The 18,225-nt window shown below is 50.1% G+C and overlaps 1 protein-coding gene across 1 annotated transcript; it reads right to left on the minus strand.

The window, feature by feature from the left end:
• Positions 1-231: 231 nt before the first annotated feature.
• On the minus strand, positions 232-10,005 carry LOC307080277 (methionine aminopeptidase 2-like; the record flags this gene model as incomplete). The annotated part of the gene is made up of 11 exons (XM_079742925.1): positions 232-484; positions 1,323-1,438; positions 4,341-4,444; positions 4,781-4,877; positions 5,308-5,402; positions 5,896-6,077; positions 6,708-6,869; positions 7,487-7,589; positions 8,010-8,072; positions 8,754-8,885; positions 9,867-10,005. The coding sequence occupies 11 exons, from the start codon at positions 10,003-10,005 to the stop codon at positions 232-234; spliced, it is 1,446 nt and encodes a 481-aa protein (XP_079599051.1).
• Between the last annotated feature and the right edge of the window lie 8,220 nt (positions 10,006-18,225).

Raw genomic sequence — 18,225 nt, forward strand, 5'->3', positions numbered from 1 at the left:
TGCTCTACGATATGTTCTCTTTTTAAATACTTGGCTTGATCCTTTGAAGAAAAAAAATAAATAAATAAACACAAGCAGACCACAGGAGTCGTTCTCTCGTTGTCCTAAATCTAAAACATGATCTGGAAAGATCTGCCGCGCAAGCGAGGAGCGATTCCAAAGGCTCACTGGGTAATCGTAGTAATTGCATAATGTGTCGTGTGCTGTCGCCCTGGGCCCCCCAGGGGGGGGTCAGTAGTCGTCCCCGCGGCTCACCACCTCCTTGGCGGTGGGCCGGAGGAGGATAGTGTGCTCGTACTGCGCCGTGTAGCTGCCCTTGGTGTCACACAGCGGGGGGTAGGGGTCGATGATGCCCAGGTCGCACAGGTTCTTCAGCGCCATCAGGTACTTGCTCTCACCGTGGCGGTCCAGCCACCGCCGGCAGAACGCCAGCGTGCCGAAATTCTCGTTGATCACGTTCAGGAGATGCTTGGCCCTGGGGAGCCTGGAGGAACACACGCGCACACGCACGCACGCACACACACACACACACACACACACACACACACACACACACACACACACACACACACACACACACACACACACACACACACACACACACACACACACACACACGGGGGGCGTTGGAGAAGGAGTCGTTCAGAGGACTGGTAGATTCCTCCCCAATAATTCTTCCTGTGTGGCTCTACGGATCTCAGCTGAGCCACACAGGAGGAAGGTAGCTGCGTGCACATCCCACCTTCCGGCCAGGAGCAGGACAAATCAAGTGATATTGAGTGAAAGCAATGTAATGTCCGCAGCACTGCTTAAGCTCCCATATTTGATCATAAAAAATGAACAGCAACGTTATGACCCTATTGGGTCTTCTTTAGGCAAATGGTGAGACCAATTTGAAGAGGGGATGTATATAGGTCATATGATCAGATGACCCACAGTGTGACCAATGTCAGCTGTGTTAACAAAGACTAAATGGCCTAACCACGGAGGACAGCAGCTCAGCATGGCCTGAACACTGCCAGGGTGAGTGAGGGGCTCAACTCATGCTCAGAATGTATGCATATCCAGGGAACTGAAAACATCCATCAAATGGTATCGTTTTATATAGGAATATATATACATTGCAGTAATACGGGACGTGAATCTAAATAAATAAACTTAAGCGGAGCATTCCAATGATCGACGAGTGTTGCGAAAAAGGAAATATATGATGAGAACACACAGTATGCCACATCGACCTAAAACAAATAACGTTCACAACGGACATCCCGCCTCAAACACCGAGACGCCGAAGCTCAGAGGGGTACGGGGTAGTGTCCCACCTGATGGGCACGTGCCCCACTTTGAAGTTCTTCATGTAGTGCGAGCACTCCATGTCGTCGTGGACGGCTCCTCTGCCCGTGCTGCCGAAGGTCTCGATGGCGTACACTTCCCCCTCCTGGGGTCAGGGCGACAGAACGGGAGAAGGAGAAGACGTTTCATTGCGTGATGTGGGAACTTTCAGCACATCCTAACAGTAGTCACGTTTCCATCTAAAGGTGAAGCGAATCTTTAATCTTTTCGCAAAAAATCAATTCTAATTAGCGTTTCCAAGTGGTTGGAGCGGAAAACTACACACTTTTTCTTTGATGAGAGCAAGGAAAAGTTTAACCTCCTCATCGGTCCACGCGTATCTATTATTGACATTGGCCATCTGTTCCATGGACTTTTTAGAGGATATATTTAAAGGATATACAAACGCTTAAAAATATTGATATATTGACACTACAAGTTGATGTCGGCGGGGTTGCTATGGCCGGTCGTTATGCGGAAATCGGAAAAGATGTTGTCAGTCCCGTGTGTTCAATGTTCGCTATGTCACAGCTGTTTCGAAAAGTGTGTTTCCATCTCCCATTTTGCGCATTTACTCTCTTTTGCATAAGTCAAAAACCACCTCAAGTAACCGGAAAAACCTTTTGGGGAATTAGAGGATTTATATGCAAATTTTGGTGTTTCCATCACCGTTTACTGGTTCGAATCTTCAAAATTCGCACCAAAGCAGGGAGATTGAAACGCAGCTAGTAACATGTAGTTGCAACCCGCATATCCACGTGTAAGGACTAGTTTTTATTATTTTACACAGTGGCAAAATTCTACACGCGCTATTTAATTCCCGCGGTCCGATAAAAGGCCTCTTCAACCTAAAGTCCAACGCCAAAATGTTGTCCCAGTCCATCCCTGAGTTTCAGTCATTTCGGGGGTTTGGGGTAGGGGGAATTGTTGTCTGTCCATCGTACATGTTTTAAAAACGCGTTTCAGCTCAGCCTGTGCTGTTCCGACGTTCATTTAACCTCGGGGGAACTTGAATGAGATCATGCCAGCGGAGGTCACCGAGAAGACACTGACAGAAGAAGAGGAGAACCCCCTACTGGCCGTGGGATGACCTTTTCTCTCCCCCTCCGGGGGCTGGAGTGTAAATGGACTCATAACTCAGAGCCCGGGTGGAAGACTGCTGAACACGGTCGCTGTGCAGTCCATTAATGACGGTCGCGTCTTTCTTGTCTCCTCGTGGCTTCCCACCCCCCGCGACCCCTCTCCCTTGCCTCACTGGGAGGCCTATCTGTTAGGCGTGGTTCAGCGACTGGGGGGGGGGGGGGGGGTATCAGTGCATGGTTGTTCATTTTTGTGCATACGTCTCTGTGGTATTAGCTGATAACACTGCGACACTCTCTCTCTACACTCTGTCCGTGTGTGACTCTCTCTCTCTCTCTCTCTCTCTCTCTGTCTCTCTCTCTCTCTCTCTCTCTCTCTCTCTCTCTCTCTCTGTCTCTCTCTCTCTCTCTGTCTCTCTCTCTCTCTCTGTCTCTCTCTCTCTCTCTCTCTCTCTCTCTCTCTCTCTCTCTCTCTCTCTCTCTCTCTCTCTGTCTCTCTCTCTCTCTGGATAATCAGTCAGAGTGCTGGCAGCCATATGGCCCGCCCAGTTGCCACTCCAGACTAGAGCCCCCCCGACCACAATGGAGCGGTAAGGGCTCTGTTACGGCAACACACCTTGGCTCGTAGAAAACACAACGCGAAGAGCTGCATCGTCAGCATGCCTGACGACCCCCCCCCCCCCCCACACACACACACACACACCCACACCCCCACACACACACAAACAATCATGCACACGCACAAGCATGTGCATACACACACACTGGCATTTACACAAACACACACAAACAGAAATGAGCATGAACACACACACACACACACACACACAAACCTGTAAACACACACCATAACAGACAGACATGCACACACATACCTGCACTCACACACACCATCACCAACTAACGGCCCCACACACACACACACACACACACACACACACACACAAACACACACACTGTGTGTGCCGTCAGGTGAAAAGCTTGAGTCAGCAGTGTGCCAATTAAATTCCTCACTTCGGTCCAAACAGTGCTGGCATCACAGCTGTGCAGCAAAAAAACACTCAGTGACATCACAGCTGTCACCACAGGAAGTTCATTTTGACGTCTTTGTCTGACTCTCTCTCTCTCTCTCTCTCTCTCTCTCTCTCTCTCTCTCTCTCTCTCTCTCTCTCTCTCTCTCTCTCTCTCTCTCTCTCTCTCTCTCTCTCTCTCTCTCCCTCCCTTCACCACGAGGACAGGGAGTGCGTTAACTTTAACAGTGTTATTCTTGCAGTGGTATTACCCCTGAAGGTGTCGATACAGGACCGGGCCGGTAATGCCGTTGATGGTGTAATTAAACCGCCCAACAGGGCGAGTGGAGGATTGCGGCGGCAGTAAATGTGAGCGTTCCGTAGCTCAGTTGTAATCCTAGCTGTCCCACACTTAGTCCGGCTGCACTCGTAATGCAACATTTTAGAAGGGTGTTTATTGCATAATCAAGGTCAGGCCGTAAAGAACGACTTTGATTGCAGACATGCCGATAAATTAACGTTGGGTTTGGATCGCACTCCCCTTTTTCCGGGATCCAGTCCTTGCCCAATTGTGATCGCTAACACTTTACAATAAGGGAACATTATATATACAATAAACGATTCATTCATATTTGTTGATGCAGTGTTAAGCAAACACTTACAGTAAATAGACGCTTTACTTATGGTCTAGTTGTCATTAGCTAATGGTGTTACGTTGACTTATGTTGTTCCTGTTAACTAACTATTATTTGAACTATTAACCCACTAACCCTAGGCCTAAACCCCTATCTCATGCTACATAATAATGCTTATGACTTCATTTACTCATGTTAATTAATGGTTAATTAATGAATGAATGTATCTTCATTGTCAAGCGGTACCAGACCAGTAGCCAATGAACGGAGAGTTATGAACCAACCTCCATCCGGGTGGCCTCACCCCCCTTCACGATGGGGACGGTCTTCCCTGAGTGGATCCGGTACTGACCGATAGAGTGGCCGTTCAGGTTCCTTATCGGCTTCACTGCAAAAGAACACAGCAAACCCGGGTGCTGAACACAGATCTGTGGCCTGATCCGGCCCTCATAATGACATTCATGAATCATCTGAGCAGGATGCATGCTATTAATAATATTCATTTGAGCAGGGGGCCAGGTACTCAAGCGGTTAAACGGTTTCACTTCCCTTGCTTAAAGGTTCTGGGCTCAAGTCCCAGTGTGCCCAGTCTACCTGCATAGGAACCCTTGAGCAAGATCAACCTCTACCTGCTCCTAAAGGAATACACACTCACCACGAGGCACTTTGGAATGAGGTTTTCCTGCTAAATCCCAAAATAAACAGCGCAGTATAAAAACAATACCTTGGTAGGTCTTCCCATCGATCTCCACCTCGTATGACTCCATGACTTCCTGGATGGTCTCACCCACATCACACAGGCGCACATCAATCCCTGCAAACTGAGGGAGCGAGAGGGAGAGATGGAGAGGGAGAGAGAGAGAGAGAGAGAGACAGAGACAGCGAGAGAGAGAGACAGAGACAGAGAGAGAGAGAGAGAGAGAGAGATGGAGAGAGAGAGAGAGAGAGAGAGAGGGAGAGAGAGAGAGAGCGAGAGAGAAAGAGAGAGACAGAGACACAGAGAGAGAGAGATAGAGAGAGAGAGAGAGACAGACAGAGACAGAGACAGCGAGAGAGAGAGAGACAGAGAGAGAGAGACAGAGAGGGAGAGAGAGAGAGGCGTTTACACGGACACGGGTAAGTAGGGCCTGAGAGTCTGTGACACGGGTGACAAGTTAAATCATCGCCGGGTCCTGAGTCTCTTTGCGGTGACCACGATTTATGGGGCAGCGACTGGGGAGGGTGTTTTTCAATTCCCCCGAGCGGTGTTACCCTGATGCCTGTGTCGGTGGCGTCCTTCACTGCCTCCAGCAGCCTGTCGTACTTGGGATTAAAGGTGACGGTGAAGGCGCAGTCGATTATCCGACCTGGGGGGCATCAAGGCGTACACACGTTATCATCCTGGCTGTGTGACGCGCCAGGGCGTCCACACATTATCTCACAGCATCCATTCAATAAGGGCTTCCACGGGTGGCGATGTGCGCCCCAAAGGGGGTGCTTGATTAATACTTCCAGCTGACGCCGGAGCGGTGCTGAACCAGCAGATTAACGGACGGTGATGCTGCTTTCACTGCTTTCCTCGGCATTAGAACACAGACACTCGCCTTGCTTTCACTTCTGGACAATTATTCTCTCATCTCTTTCTCCTTTCTTGTTAATTGATTCGCCTTTTTAATGTTTTAAAATTTGAAATCAAAATGTAGAGTGTGTGTATCCTCATTTCACCATTTAATTCAGATGTAGTTTTTTTTGACCCGTGCTATTTTCTTATTTAGGAAAACATGCACTATACGAATAATCATTCATCCGATTGGATTCGTTCAACGCGTCGTCCGCCCGTCCGGCGTAGAGCGTCCGTACCGTTGACGTGCGTTCCGAAGTCGATCTTGCAGACGTCGTCGTAGCGCAGCACAGTGGGGTCCCCGGCGTTGGGGGTGTAGTGGGCGGCGCAGTGGTTGATGGAGCAGCCGGTGGGGAAGGCCAGGCCGGCTTGCAGCCCGTTCTCCTTGATCAGCCTGCGGGAGCAGTCCTCCAGCCGCTCGCTGCCCGGGCCCGTGAGCAACGTAACGCCAGGCGGGGGGTTGGGGCACACGGTGAGGGGCAGGGTCATGGGGCAGGGGAACCAGAAAGAGGGGAAGGGGAAAAATGGGAATTGAAGTTTGACTCGTCAAACTCCCTTTTAAGTCCTTTCGGATTAAAAGGTCTGGCTAATGAGTGTATGTATTTGAGTGCATGTACAACGAGTATCTGATGAGTAAGCTAGGCGGACACAGCCACTGAATCTCCATGTGGAGGAGTTGAAGCGATACATCAACTCCTCCACACCGCTTAGCTCAGGAGCTAGAGCGGTTGTCTTGTAACTGAAAGGTTGCTAGTTCGATCCCCAGCTCCTCCTAGCTGAGTGTTGATGTGTCCCTGAGCGAGACACTTAACCCTAACTGCTCCTGACGAGCTGGCTGTTGCCTTGCATGGTTGGCTCTGCCGTCGGTGTGTCAATGCGTATATTAATTGATGTAAGTCGCTTTGGATAAAAGCGTCTGCTAAATGCCCTAATTGTAATTGTACATCGAACCAAGCACTACACCGGGTCAAACTCCCCCCTAGCTTGCGTGACCAAATCGCGCCGAGTCAGACGCGGACGGTGTTTTAATACCGTCCCGATCACATCTCACCAAATGTCGATCATGGCCATGCCGGGCTGGATCCAGGTGCGGACGTACGCCCGCACCTGGCGGTGGGCCTCGGCCGCCTGCCTGAAGTCGCTCCACATCTCCTCGTTGGCCTTATCCAGCACCCGCTTCTCCTCGCTGGTGGTCCTCCATGCTGCACTGCGCCTGGTGGCGGGGGGGGCGGACAGGTATGCGATAGGGGGAAGGTGTTATTGACTCATTATGCAGATGTGGAGTAATGTGATATCTGACGGGGCGCAGGCTGCCGCCGGGCTGGGGAGGGAACCTTGCTTTTCCGTCGCGGGGGGGGGAAATGTGTCAGAACGAATTGCTGCTGCGTAGTAAACACATGAACACACACACACACACACACACCTGCGCAAGCACACACACACACACACTCGCGCAAACACAAACATGCACCAACGCACACACATGCACATACACACACACACACACACACCTGTGCAAACACAAACATGCACACACACACACATGCACACACACACACACACACACACCTGCGCAAACACAAACATGCACCCACACACACACACACATGCACACACACACACACACACACACGCACACACACACACATGCACCCACACACACACATGCACACACACATACACACACACACACCTGCGCAAACACAAACATGCACACACACACACACACACACACACACACACACACACACACACACATGCACACAGGCGTGTAGGAAGCCATCAGCATACAGCGAGGGGAGGGGCGCGTGTAGCCGGGAGGTCACGTACCCGTCTTTTGACGGTGGGTATTCGCACTCCTCTCCCTTCGGGAAGTCCCCGCCGGGATAGAGCTCGCAGATAGGGACGGTGGGGGGGTCAGTCTGTCCCTTCGCTGTGCCCCACATAGAGAGAGGGGGAGACGTCCTCCACTTACATTCCTATTGTACAGCCGGGCGGACTCATAAAGCACCCCATGCATTCACGTCCTTAGCCGTACTATTGCTTAATCTGTGTAAGGAGAAGCACTCATGCAGCTCATGCACTACCGGCAGGTCTGGTGCTGATGTTGTAGTCGTTGCGTTGTAGCGTGAATGAATTGGGTTTGCTCAAGGTTGCCCTGCAACGATGCAGAGAATCTAGATTGTGTGTCTATACATACAGTGTGGCTGTGCAGCGAGTGCGTTTGACTCGCGGTGTTGGGAGCCCTTCGAGCGTGGCCAGGAGTTGAGGTTACAGTGGAGCGGTAATGAACCGACGCCAGCGCTATCTTTTCTGTCGTCAGACGCGGGGGCACGGCGGTGCAGTAGCTCACCACCTTTCTTTTTCTTCTTTTTCTTCTTCCTTTTCCCCGCAGAGTTCTCTCCCTCGTCTCCTTCTGACGAGGGGCAAAGAGGAAAAACAACGAAACATTGGTTTTGTTCCCGTCCCCGCGTTGTAAGCCGAGCGATGTGGATGGAGGACCGGGCAAGCGTCCCGGCAGGTGTCACAAAATCCCATATCACATTACAGAGACAATAGGGCTTGTACATCAGAATGCATCATGGGAGTTTTTGTTGGCAAGGCTCTGCCATATTGAGAGGACGCGAGAGTGGCAATCCTCAAAAATCCTAAATCAATGTTAATCCACCTATATAGTGACTCTTTTTGTCACATCTCTCGTGAGAAACACTGTGCTGGTAGCAACCACAACAATGTCGACCCATAATGACGCGTCATTTTACGATTGATGACCAATACACAATTACAAATGACAAAATACCAACATCCCAATGCTGCTATGCTTCTAAAATGGAGGCGGTTATTGGATTGTGACCGACCACGATGTACATCTACCCCCCGCCCCCACACACACACACACACACACACACACACACTTCTCACCCCTATCTCCACTCTACACTGTACATCATCTTCATCATCAGCTCGGCCCATCGCCCGGCTGATGATGAAGAAGAGGATGAGAATGAGGATGCTACGGAAGAGGAGGAGGAGGAGGATGGGAATGACGCTGAGGATGATGATGATGATGATGATGATGATGAGGAGAGAGGGTTACCTTCGTCTCCATCCTCGTCTTTCTCCTTGTCCTCCAGAGTTTGCTCCTCCAACTGTTGGAGTGCTTCGCTCACACCTTTGACGTCCTCTTCCTCCTTCTCCGTGGGGTTTGTCCCTGCTGCAATGTCACACACTACACACACACGCACACGCGCACGCTCACACACACACACACACATACGTCCATGCAAACACACACGCGCACACATACGTCAATGCACACGAACACACGCACACACATACGCCCATGAACACCCACACACGTACACAGGCGCGCACACACACACACAGTAACAAAACATACATATGCATGAAAGGAAATACATGAAATGGATATGTCAGCAAATACAAGCACGCACAGACAAACACACAAACATACACATGCAAACAAACACAACACACCAAACTCACAATCAAACATTCTCTCACACACATACAGTTAAAACAAATGTCAGTAAATGCTTTCTGGCTGGGAGTCATTGAAAGAAAGTGCATCAACTGTGTTCACAAGTTGGCAGGCGCGACGCATAATGACTTCCTATACCTGGGGATCAATCACCTCAAGGACACGTGTACCTTGCAGCATTATGTCACGAGACCTTCAGTGGCCGCGCTTTGTAGTAAAACATTCCACATGCACTTTGGGCCAATTCGATAACTCGTGCTTGAAATGAAACGGTATTTACGTGGTGAGGCAAATACAGGTCGATCATCGTTCAGCGAGTACATAATGTTTTTTTTGGTTTGTTCACACGACTGTGGTTGTGATCTTGTTGCACCAAACTGTGGACATTTCCCCTCACATAATGTTTTACAATTATGAGGGATGCATAGAATGAACCACATTTAACAGATTTATTAGAGTTTGCAACCATATCGTATAATCTTATAAACAAAGGCTGTGGTTATTTGAGAAACTGTCAGCGTTAAAAAAAAACTGGTTTGAACGTCCTCATTCGGGGAAGAAAGAACATCTCACTTTTTCCGATGGATCATAGTGTACCGCTGACAGGGGTCCCGTCCCGCATATCTGATGCTCTCGTGTAGCCAGAGGGGGACAAATATTGCGCTATTTTTTCCTCAACGATTCTTCATCGGCATGTGTCTCGCTTACCTGGAGCGAGTGTCTTGCTCTTCTTCTTTTTCCTCCTCCTTTTCTTCACTGACTCCGACGCGTCGCCGTCTCCCCTCTCCTCGGTCGGGACGACCCCGTTGAGAAGTTCAGGCTCCACTTGGGACAGTAGCTCCGCCATCCTCTGCGACCGACAGCCGAAGTGATGCAGACGCCGGCTGCTCGGAGCCTCCAGTGGTCACAACAGAAAGTGTAGCCTGTACTGGAGGGGTCCCAGCCAATGATGGTCTACAACTATCACAACGCAACAACTGGCCCCGAATAGGACATCAGTTAATCTGTATTTCCTTTAAAACACAACACAAAACAAAATGACAATCAAACGAATGAATAAAATATATTACGATTCAAGTCTCGTGTATACATGCAGTTAGAAATGCAAATAATCCATTTTAGCCCGGCTTTGCGGTTCTCATGTCCTCTGCAGATGACCTGCAGATGCTGCAATGCACGCTAGGATGACCACTTTCTCCGTGCTGAGGCACATTTCCCTTCCAATTACCTCCCAGCACGGTCTCCGGTTACCGGGTCGCGAGGCGCACCTGGGCCGCGCGGCAGAGTGCGCAGGGTAGGTGTTCATGTTTCTAAACGAGCCGTTTCTCTGTGATAGCAAAGTGGGGGTTTTTTTTTATGCCAATGTACGCTACTCGATAACATTAGATGTAGGCTACTGTCCTGCGGAGATCACTCGTAGTGTGGTTATTACAGGGGCGTTTGGAAAGCGGCCGGGCGCACTGTATCCAGGCAACACCGATACAACTAATGGACGTTTCAGGTCAAAGTCAAATTACACCACATAGAATTCATCGTTACTGTTTCATAACCATATGGGTAGGTCTACGATATTGTCCAAGTCCGGACTCGGTTCCAGGCCGTTGAAGGACTGGACGCATTGGGGGTAATCATGTCTTCTCTGGGCGCACGGAGAGAGTTTAAAACCGGACCGCTGTACTTCTTTGACCAGGTAGGACAGTCCCTCACAATTCCAAGATGAAGTAAGTTGTGTGCTTATAGTAGGCCTACTTTTGAATAAGGTCTATGAATGCATCTTATCTCCAGCCAACAGCGCGGGATCGATCATCGGGGACGCGCGTTCTGCATTTTAGTTTGGCAGACGAAGGCGCCCTCTGGGCGGAAACAGTGCATAGGTGAACTACAACGAGCATTGACCTTGTTGTGACCAATTGCCTTATCCTTTTTAAAATTGGTTTGTATCACTCATGTATTGACTACAATTAACATTTCTGCAATGCATTTCCTCCTAGCTCTTCTAAGAACAAACTTTGTTTGACTAAAGAAGACGACGACGAGAACAATGCCCATACACAGTCACGTGGGTCAATTGGGAAGAATAAAGACCACACGGTCAACGGCGAATCTAACGTTAGTGGTAGGATCCCAGACCATAAAGTGGTCGATCCGCTGGGAGCCTATAAGGATGCTGCCCCTGAGTTGCTGGGTGAACTGGAGTCCCTTCTCTCCCAGTACCAGTGGCCCGAGGAGGGCTGTATCCCACGGGGTCTCGTCAACATCCTCAACTGCTCGTCAGAAGATCTGACCGCTGTTGCGTTAAGTGGGAAAAGTCCCTTTCAAGTGGCCGACTGCGCCGAACACGCTCTGAACCTGAAATCACATATCCCAGCGGCCGATAAGAATACGCCGAAGGAGCTCATCGTAGACAGCGTGAGAAAACTGAAAAAGAAGAAGTCCTCCCCAAAACTTCCCTCCGAGAGGAAAGTAAAACCACGACCAGATTTACCAACGAGGGCTTCTTCCCCTGACGCACACAAAGACAGAGGTAGGCAGAGATCACGTCACAGCACAGCAAGTTCTTCGATCTGATACATATATTTCACACAAGTCACTAAACATCCTTTGGGAATACGATAAACACAAAGGGGAAAAACTATTTGAGATAGAGGGCACATTTGGTGTGACGAGAGTTTATCTTATGGGACAATATGATGTATAGCCTCGCTGGTGCAATGCGTGCTGCCTACAGATAAGCAGTTAAGCAGTTCAATATCAGTCTTAACATTGAGTATTGTGGAGCGCAATGGCCTCCTCAACCAACAATGAAAGATGGGTGTTTAATATGTGTGGGTCCCCTAAAATATTCATATCCATCCCCTTGTGATCCCACAGCTAATGCCTCTTCCAGCATCAGCTTCTCCATGTCTTCAAAGATCTGCAAGGACCAAGGTATGGCCCGGAGGTGTTTACGTTATACCTGATGACGATGGACACGTCGACGGTTCCCTTTCGGGTCTTCATGCTACACTCGACCGTGTCATTTGAATCCTACAGCCAAAATAAGCGAGATCAAACGCCTTTCGTGAAAAACACTTGTGATGGGCTTTGGTTGTGACCGACCATGCCCCGGTACGTCCACCTGCCCCCCTCCCTAGGGCTGGACTGACGGCCGTGTGTTGTGTAGGATGGATCGTGGAGGCCGCGGGGCTGTGCTACGAGGAGCCCCAGAGGAGTGCCGTGTGGCGGTGGGTGCTCCGGCGGCTGCAAAGCGCCCGGATACCCATGTGAGTCGGGAGACACGTTGGTTTGATCAGCGCTGACGAACCCTGCTGAAATACCAGGGTTGTATTGTGTTGTGCTGTGTTTCTATTTTAACATGCTATTTTGAGGCCTTTAGTCATTCGACTCACGCGGCGTAGTACTTTTCCTATTGTCTCTTTGTTGTTGTTGTTGCTGTTGTTGTTGTTTAGCAGATCCTTCTATCCGAAGCAATGGATAGTGGGGTCTTAGATACATGTTGTTAAGGAGCAGGTATAGGGTTTAGATCTGGAGATATAAAACAGTCTAAATGCGCTGCGATGGATGGTTAAAGCCATGCTTCTATGCATCACGTCAAAAGCCTTCTATACATCACATCCAATCACATCCCGTAGCAGCTCGTTCAACACATTGACTGAACCCACCGTCACACAGACAGCTGCAAGCCACCAGAGACCGAGAGAGAGGTCTGGACAAGCCTCCCGTAGTCCGCCACTACGGAGCGGTCCGGTCCCACTATAGAAACAAGAGGGCCACCGTGGACAACCAGCGCCCCTTCGTCCTCGTCAATGGGATGCCCCAGATCCCACAGGTGAACCGAGAGGACCCGTCTGAACGGAAGCTGCACTACGGCACCCCGGACGGCTCCTCCGTCGTCTAGTATCCTTTCTCTCGTGAGAAAAGCTTTCCGCACAAAACCCGCAAACGGTTGTAATTTCAAGTTTAGCTCAAGGTCAAGTCAAAGTCAAAGTCAGCTCTGTTGGCAATTCAAAAATATGTACCAGACAAACAGAGGATTAGAAATTGCGCTTGTCTCCCGACCACGGTGCAACAAGGAGAAATTGATAAAATTAGGTAAAATAAAAAAGTTATATTTAAAAAATATTTATTCAAAATAGTTCAGCGTAGGGCGATGTGTATGTGTGCGCGTGCGCGTGTGCACGTGCACGCGCTTGCCATTCCGTCTGACCCCTTGAACCCTTAGCGGTTGCGTCTCAGTTACCCGTCCGGTGGCGTGGCGGTGTGCCAGACCGGATCGGGTTTGCCCGGCGGAGGCTTCTACACCAACGTGTTCAGCGACGGCCCGAACCCCGCGGTCGTCGCTAGCATGACCGTGTTTGGGCGCGGCGCCGCTACGCATGCCGCGAGGTGACTCCGAGGTTCCGCCCTCCATCGCAAAAACCCGGAAAAGGGGATGATTGTTCAATGAGCTCTACGTCATGCGCAGCGCATGACGTAGAGCTGTTTTGATGATTTGTATATTCTGAACAGAGTGGATGATGCACTCGAGTTATCGTCATCTTTATTCAGATCCCCGTTAGCTTCCACAGCTGTGGTCGCTATTCTTCCTGATGTCCACATAACATAAATAACAATACGCAGACATATAAACACACCTCCAGTACAAAAAACCTATCTGCATCACAAAAGTCAGAAACACTTTATATACAACACTTCAATACATTGTACAAACATCACAAGTTTTAAACATTTCAAGTTTATAAGTTCAGCAAGCAGTGGTCGTGTCTCTTGGCTTTAGTGGGGTGGTCTCGGCTGTTTGGGACCGAGCTGGGGGGAAGCTTTGTGGCCCGGACGGCACCGTGACCAAAGAGTGGTCCTGGCTGAGGGGTTCAGGCTCCAAGGAGAGGGTTCTCATACAGGTGAGGGTTGAGGGTAAATCTGTTTTTCTTTCCACTTATAATTTGGCTTAAGCTGTGGAAGAAGATCTTTTCACATCTGCAAATCATGTTGAATGAACCAATAATCAAAGATAATTTAAACCTCTATGGACCCCACCCCAACTATACTTGTAATCCAGCCCATTGGCTATCCAAGTGGCCAACAAAAGCCTATGATCGTCTGATATATGATAGTATACGGTTGTGTGTACGGAGATAAGGGGTGTGCCATGTGTCTTAGTGATGGATGATTACGGACAACAATAAATACAATGGTCTCACAATGGCTTCTGGCAGTTCAGATATCATCTATACAGTATGTGCATCAGACGCACCATAAATCAAATCAATGAATAACCAATGACTTTCACATGAATATCAATGATTCATCGCAGACCTTGTGATGTTATCCTAAAAAAAAGACATCCTATATATCCTGAAGCTCCTGCATAGATTGTGGGCTACAAATGCAATTCTCAAGCACATTCCAATTTTCTTTTCCTTTCTTTTGGTGTCCACAGGTCTCAGATTCAATCTCTGTCAAACTACTGAATGGCACTTCTGGCCTGCTCCGCTTCAAGTGTCAAGGAGAAACGGTCCAACTCCCCCTCTCGGCCCTGGCCAGCATGCCCCCGCCCACAGACATGGTACCGTCGACAGTACCTGAGTGAACAAAGAGCAGACAAACAGTATCTTCGGGTAGCCGATTGCAAGCGTGTTTAATCCTCAATCATGCGGGTTGCGATCCTCTAGGCGTATGTGAAGCCCAACCAGAGGTTAATGTCCCTCAAGGAGCCAATGCTTACAAAGAGGAGGGTTCCTGGGCACAGCGCAGAGAGCAGTCTACTGCCAGGCCAAACCGTGAGATCATTTCATTCGTTCTTTTGTGATGGTGATCAGGACGATGATGGTGATGTCACAGCAGTTACAAAGCAATACCATTAAGTGGATTATTTTATCGTACAGTATGTGTCACTCTATTCTTTAGTATCCAAATGGCCTTTATTTTTGACCTTCAATAAAGGTTGTATCAGCGTTTCTAGGCCGTAACATAAATGGTCGCATTCATCTGATCTTTCATCACGGTCCGCTAGCTGCCCGCCCCATAAGCCGGCCGTCAAACGCGTCTCTGTAGGCAGGTTATGCTCCGAGATCGTACACAAAAACAAATAGTACTACCAACCACTCAAAACCCAAATAAATAGTTTTCCAACCAATCACCGTCAAGGGGCGGGGGTTTGTGGGGTTCTGCGCTGCGTTCATGATAGTTTCTACTGGATGCACGAAACACGGAAGGGAGGGGCGAGCTGGCTCTGTTTGTTCGGGACCTCGCTTCAAACACCGACAGCAGTGACGTCACCCAACATCGCTGATACAACCTTTAGCCTCCCTTTTGGGAGTAGTTGCACCTGACCAAACCAAAAGAACCACCTTTTCTCCCACATCTGATGCGTCCCGGAGTCCCTGAATTCCCCCCTCACAGGCAAGCGCTGAGTCACCTTCTGCTAGGACCCCACGCTAAACGCCATGTGTTCCTCCTCATCCATCATGTGATCTCACCCGTGCACACGGTGGCGTAAGACAGGCGTCCCTGCGCCACCAGGAGGGGCTCCAGATGGTGGCAGGGCTGGAGGAGCCGGGGGTGGTGTGGGGAGGAGGAGGAGGAGGTGGAGGAGGAGGAGGAGGAGGAGGAAGTGGCCATGTGGAGGAGCTGCAGAGAGAGTTGAAGAGGCTCCAGCGGAAGGTGCGCAACACGCTGGACGACTGGCTGGAGTTCTACTGCACCGCTACTGGTACTGTACCCACTGGTACTCTATCCACTGGTACTCTATCCACTGGTACTCTATCCACTGGTACTGTACCCACTGGTACTCTATCCACTGGTACTCTCTCCACTGGTACTCTATCCACTGGTACTGTACCCACTGGTACTCTATCCACTGGTACTCTATCCACTGGTACTCTATCCACTGGTACTGTACCCACTGGTATTCTATCCACTGGTACTCTATCCACTGGTACTCTATCCACTGGTACTGTACCCACTGGTACTCTATCCACTGGTACTCTATCCACTGGTACTCTCTCCACTGGTACTCTACCCACTGGTACTCTATCCACTGGTACTCTATCCACCGTACTCTACCCACTGGTACTCTACCCACTGGTACTCTACCCACTGGTACTCTACCCACCGTACTCTACCCACTGGTACTCTACCGACCTCCGGGTCTTCTGGCCCTGTAAACGTACATCAACAAAGCCCCCGTCTATCAAGGCCCCCGGCTGACCAGCAGCCGGGGGCCTTGATAGACAGGAGCTTTGTTGATGTACGTTTATGTACGTTGGTGTGCGGCATAGCAGTCGCTCAAGAAGGCGGAGCAGGTTTTCCGGCAACAGGAAGGTTGCTGGTGATGAGGTGCCCTTGAGCAAGGCACCTGAAACCCCCACCTCCTCCCCGGGCACTGCCCTGCGGCTGCCCGCTGCTCCGGGTGCTTTGTTGTGGGTTAAAAGCAGAGAGAGAATTTCCCCCAAAAAGGGACAATAAAGGATAACTTAACTTAACTTATTTCGAACCCTGTATTAAGTATTGGGTTGTCGTCGAGCAAGACACCTAACCCTCACTTCTCCCGAATGAGCTCGTACAATTTGGTTTTAGTGAGGGTGTGGCTCTGGTTGTAAAGTTTAGGCTACCTCACTATGTTTTGCATTTTTACGCTCTATGATAGAGGGAGATAGACGAGAAGGGAGATAGAGGGGAGGACATGCAGCAAAGCACCACGGGCAGGAATAGAACCCGGTTAGCTGCGATTAGCACTGGGCCTTAACGCTACGCGCCCCTTCCCGGTGAACCAGCGGGGCGCCCGGCTATCTCTCTCTCTACACGGGTTTCGTTAGGCAAGCTATGTTTCCTACCATTCCGCGATATGATTCAGGGAGGGGATCGAGGCCGGATGAAAGTTAGAAACCTCAAATGTTCGTCTGGGGGTGAACACGCCCCCTGCACCGCGTCCCGTACACGACCTTGGTAACACTATACGTGCCGAGGTATACTTTGTTCTCAAAAAGTCACACACTTGCACCAAGTACCCAAGACCGTTCCAGGGTAATTTGGTTGGGGGGGAGTGAGAGATAAATTGTCCTGCACACGCGACACTATCGAATAGTTCTGGAAGGATCCGGTTCACGGTCAGCGCTGGCGCTCCTTGTCCGTCTGTCCGTCTGTCCGTCTGCAATGTTTTCACTCTCGACCTCCCGCTCCCCTCCAGGGCTCCAGTGTCCGGACATCGAGAGGCTGCCAGGGGCCCCGCGGAGAGCCCGGCGGCCGGCGGCCTCCCTGCCCTCCCTCAACCCCCCGGGGTGGGAAGACCCCCGGCCGGGCCACCCGCCCACAGCCGACACGCCCAGACACCCCTCTGCACAGGGGGGCTACCTGCACCGCGCCACCACGGGGGACGACTGGGCCAGGTCGTTCTTGTAAAAGAGAATTTAATCTCAGTGGATTTTCTTACCTGGTTAAATAAAGGATTGATGGATTGATGGCTTGATGGATTGATTGATTGATTGATTGATTGATTGATTGATTGATTGGGTGGGAGGGGCCCAGGTGCTGGCTAGCCTCCTTCCACTGTTAGCGTGTTAGCTTAGCGTTTACATCAGTATCTGAGTGTTTTGGGCGTGATCCAAGCTTAAAAAAAATATATTTTTAGCTTAGATTTAGCTGCGTATGGTCATGTGTTATATCGTTGTACCAGTGGGTCGCCCCGATGGTTCACCGGGTAGCGCGCATGTATTAAGGCCCGGTCCTTACCGCAGCGGCCGCGGTTCGATTCCTGCCCGTAGTCCTTTCCCGCGTGTCTTCCCCTCTATCTCCCATACCTTCCTGTCTATCTGACTCCAGAAGAAAAAAGGGTAAAATATATTTAAAAAAAAAACGTTAAAAAAATATATAGCCATATTGTTGTATGCGTGTCATTTTTATTCTATTTCCGTGCGTCCAGGCCACCTCGGAGACCTGCGAAGGAGGAGTCCCGGGTCACTCAGGTCGGAGCCCTGCGGGTTCACAGCAACATCAGGCTGGAGTAAGACAGGGCTGGTCAGCACCCGCTACCACAACTCTGTCCGTCTGTCCTTCAGCTGAACGGGCCTTC

This window comes from Pollachius pollachius, assembly GCF_949987615.1.
Source record: "Pollachius pollachius genome assembly, chromosome: 9".
Taxonomy (NCBI): Eukaryota; Metazoa; Chordata; class Actinopteri; order Gadiformes; family Gadidae; genus Pollachius; species Pollachius pollachius.